Genomic DNA, 3,190 nt, shown 5'->3' with positions numbered 1-3,190 from the left:
GACGATGACTTTTATTTCTCATTTCTACTTACCAATAAATGTCATCAAGGGCAAGAATTTTGGTTTAAGGGATAGTGAGGAAGGAAAGCATCGAATGTAAAACCTCGGATTCATGGATAAATACTCTTAATCAGTTTCGGTTTTGTGAAGTGGGTTGAATTCCTCCCAAAAAACAATCCAGCCCAAAACAAATATATATGTGAAAGAGAGAGGCAGGCTTTGTGCAGAGAAAAGTAGAAAGAAGCCATGAAAAGCAACCCACAAGAAGTGGGCAATTCAGAACATGCAGCATGATACAATGACTTCTTCTGTTACATTGTTTTTTTCTTTCTTCCTTTTCTTGAATAATGGTTCACAGCTCAAGCTGAGATGGATGTTAGAGAGAGAGAGAGAGAGAGAGAGAGAGATGAAAGAATCTTATCAAACACCTAAGAATATGAATTAAATTAAAGAAGAAAATTAAAAGAAGAAAAAAAAAAAAAAAAAAAGGATAGAAGAGGCACAAGAGATCAGATAATAATGTTGCTCTGTGCAGCCACCACGTTTCCCATTTGTTATTGCCAACTAATTAAATAAGTGCAGCCTCTTTTTAGCCAACTTTTGTAAAGCTCTCTTCCTCTATGCCAACTGTCCCTGCTATTCCACAGCCAAGCACACTGTTTTTTCTAGTATCAGTTTACATTTACATAAATAAATCAAACCAAATTCATTTGCCTTCAACTCCTACAACTTTACAAGAAATCTTACCATATATACTCGGATTAATTCAGAAAAAACAACACAAAGAGGGAAAGAAACCTCATAGGCAAATTACATATGCCTTACTTGTCTTTGCCATTTGGATTCAATCTAATACGTGGAGAGAGACTCAAACTTAAATACAACGACACAAGCTTACTTTCTTAACCAACTCACATAATATATATTTGCATAATTTTGAACATAATGTGAAAGAGTATTTAAACAGTTACATTTTTTTTATTTAATTTTCTGAACAAATGTTCAATTACAATGTTCAAGGCACGTGGGTTCTGCAAAAAATGAGAGTTGGCAAAATCACAACCTCACGTGACAGAATGATTTTGTTTTGCCCCTTTTTTTTTTTTTTCTATGTTCCCATTTTGGGACATTGACTAGGTAGAGCATATGTTAGCATGTGAGCAAGTAGACCATAAAAAATCAGTGTCGCGTATATGTCTACCTGTGTTGGGAGCAATTGACGCTGGTTTGGACATGATGCTTGGGACTGCTGCCACGTGTCCCGCTGTGGTTGGTGGAAAGATGTGAGCAGGTAAGCCCATTGTATGTGATTGATGGTGGTAGTGGTAAAGAGGGTACATTGGCATCAATGTGTTCGGCCCGACCATGGGCTGGCCTGGGTACACTTGAGGAGAGTAATGCCCATTCATGTAGGCCCCACCTGTGTAGCCTAGCTTCTGTGTATCACATAGAATAAATATCAAATCAGACAAAATCTCACGATGCATCAACGGCTGACAGCGCTAAAATTCAACACGAAATCTAGGTTACTTACATGATTGTAACTCATATCAGCAGCAATGTAGGTTGGGGAGTACCTGAAAACAAGAAAAAATATTTACATGATTTATATTAAATATATATAGACCTAGAAGAAATAAAAGGGAAAAATGTGATTAAAATAGACGTACCCATAGAATGGAACAGGCTGGTGATGCTGGTGATGCTGGTGATGGAATGGGGTTGCTGGAGTACCTGCTGGTGCTGGATAGTACCACTGCACGTGATTTGCAGGTGCAGGTGCAGGCGACATGGATCTTGCTCCGCCACCGTTTGATCCTTCATATATATATCATCATTTGGATGCAATGTTAGACATTTAATCCTAAATTTGTCGCAATTTACAATTTACAAAGTGCAATGTATGTAGCACGACAGTGATTGGCTAGCTTATATACCTCGTTGAGGAGGAGGAGGAGTGGTGGTGGTTGAAGCCGACCTGGGGCGGCGAGCCCCGAGGGAAGCCAGATTGCAGTTGGCGCGGCGGCCGTTGATGAAGGGCGTCGCGTCCTCGCAAGCCTTCTTAGCAGCCTCAGCCTCCTTGAATGTGACCTACAATGTACATTAACAAACACCAAATAAAAATCAGAACTCAAAACATCACCACCACCAGCAAAATACAAAAGTTGCAAAAACAGTGAGGAAAGACTTACGAAACCGTAGCCCTTGGATCTGCCGGTGAGCTTATCAGAGATGATGACGGCCTCCAAGATCTCACCGTACTTGTCAAAGTGCTCTCTTAAGGCCTCCTTGGGAGTCTCCCAAGCCAGCCCTCCAACGAACACTTTGGTCAGCGTGGTGTCTCCAAACTGCCCATTAATTACGTTGTTGCTCATTGTCATTTCAATTGTTTACCCCAGAAAAATCACCCAATAATATCAACCAAATCTTCCTTCTTCTGGTATTAACAGAACACTAATTAAGCTCAACAAGCTTAATCTTGTGTGCTTAATGTGTTTGTGTTTATGAAGAAGAAAAAAAAACTTAAGCTTGAGAGAGAGAGAGAGAGGTGGGGGAGGGGCTTTTTGGGTGAGAGAGGAGAGGGAGGGTATATATGGGGGGAGGAGTGGAAGGATTGAAGGGGGTGGGCTGGCAATAATAAAATATTTGGAGAAAAACAGAGAGGCAAAAGACAGATAGACAATGCTGAGGCCTGACTGAGCACACACTCATGAGCCATAAAAACTCATCTCTCCTTGGTGTATTGTGTGGGTGGGTATTTCATGTGTTACTCTTGTGGTTAGAGCAAGTGAATCACTATTTTTACTGAGAGTGAGTGTGAAACGAGCTGTAAATATAAATTTTTTGAATTTTTATGTGTATAATAACGCTAAGAGTATTCCATTTTATCTTAAGATTTTGTACTCGATAAGAAAATAGATGGTAAATTTTTGTACTATTTGATTGGCCTGAGTGACAGAGTGTTGGCATTAGTAACTAAGAGTGTCCTTATGTGTATTTGTTGAATTTACTACTCTTTTTTTGTGACAAATCACGTGAAGAGAGAAATACACGATAAAAGAACGTGTGTGTAACGATAGTACAGCTAAGTATTTCTTCTATTATACAGCTCAAATCACCTTGGATAGTCATTTGATAAGGTAAAATTGTGTTTCCCAAAGTTGTATTTTGACTAATTGGCTCTTCCATG

General features: G+C 39.4%; 1 protein-coding gene across 2 annotated transcripts; it reads right to left on the bottom strand.

Moving 5' to 3' along the window:
• Positions 1-417: 417 nt before the first annotated feature.
• On the bottom strand, positions 418-2,561 carry LOC103332419 (putative RNA-binding protein ARP1). Of its 2 annotated transcripts, none has more exons than XM_008235158.2 (6): positions 2,193-2,561; positions 1,938-2,091; positions 1,671-1,818; positions 1,535-1,577; positions 1,202-1,436; positions 418-656 (listed from the first exon to the last, which is right to left on the bottom strand). In XM_008235158.2, exons 1-6 carry the CDS (start codon positions 2,379-2,381, stop codon positions 637-639), a joined length of 789 nt encoding a protein of 262 aa, XP_008233380.2. In that variant the 5' UTR covers positions 2,382-2,561; the 3' UTR covers positions 418-636. The 2 variants fall into 2 exon arrangements, with proteins under 2 accessions (XP_008233380.2, XP_088909211.1); XM_089053085.1 differs by having other exon boundaries at positions 418-633.
• Between the last annotated feature and the right edge of the window lie 629 nt (positions 2,562-3,190).

The sequence above is a fragment of the Prunus mume genome, linkage group LG5 (assembly GCF_029339155.1).
Source record: "Prunus mume cultivar Tortuosa linkage group LG5, ASM2933915v1, whole genome shotgun sequence".
Lineage (NCBI taxonomy): Eukaryota > Viridiplantae > Streptophyta > Magnoliopsida > Rosales > Rosaceae > Prunus > Prunus mume.
The sequence above is the reverse complement of the archived record's forward strand: the minus strand, read 5'-3'. Positions and strand labels throughout refer to the sequence as shown.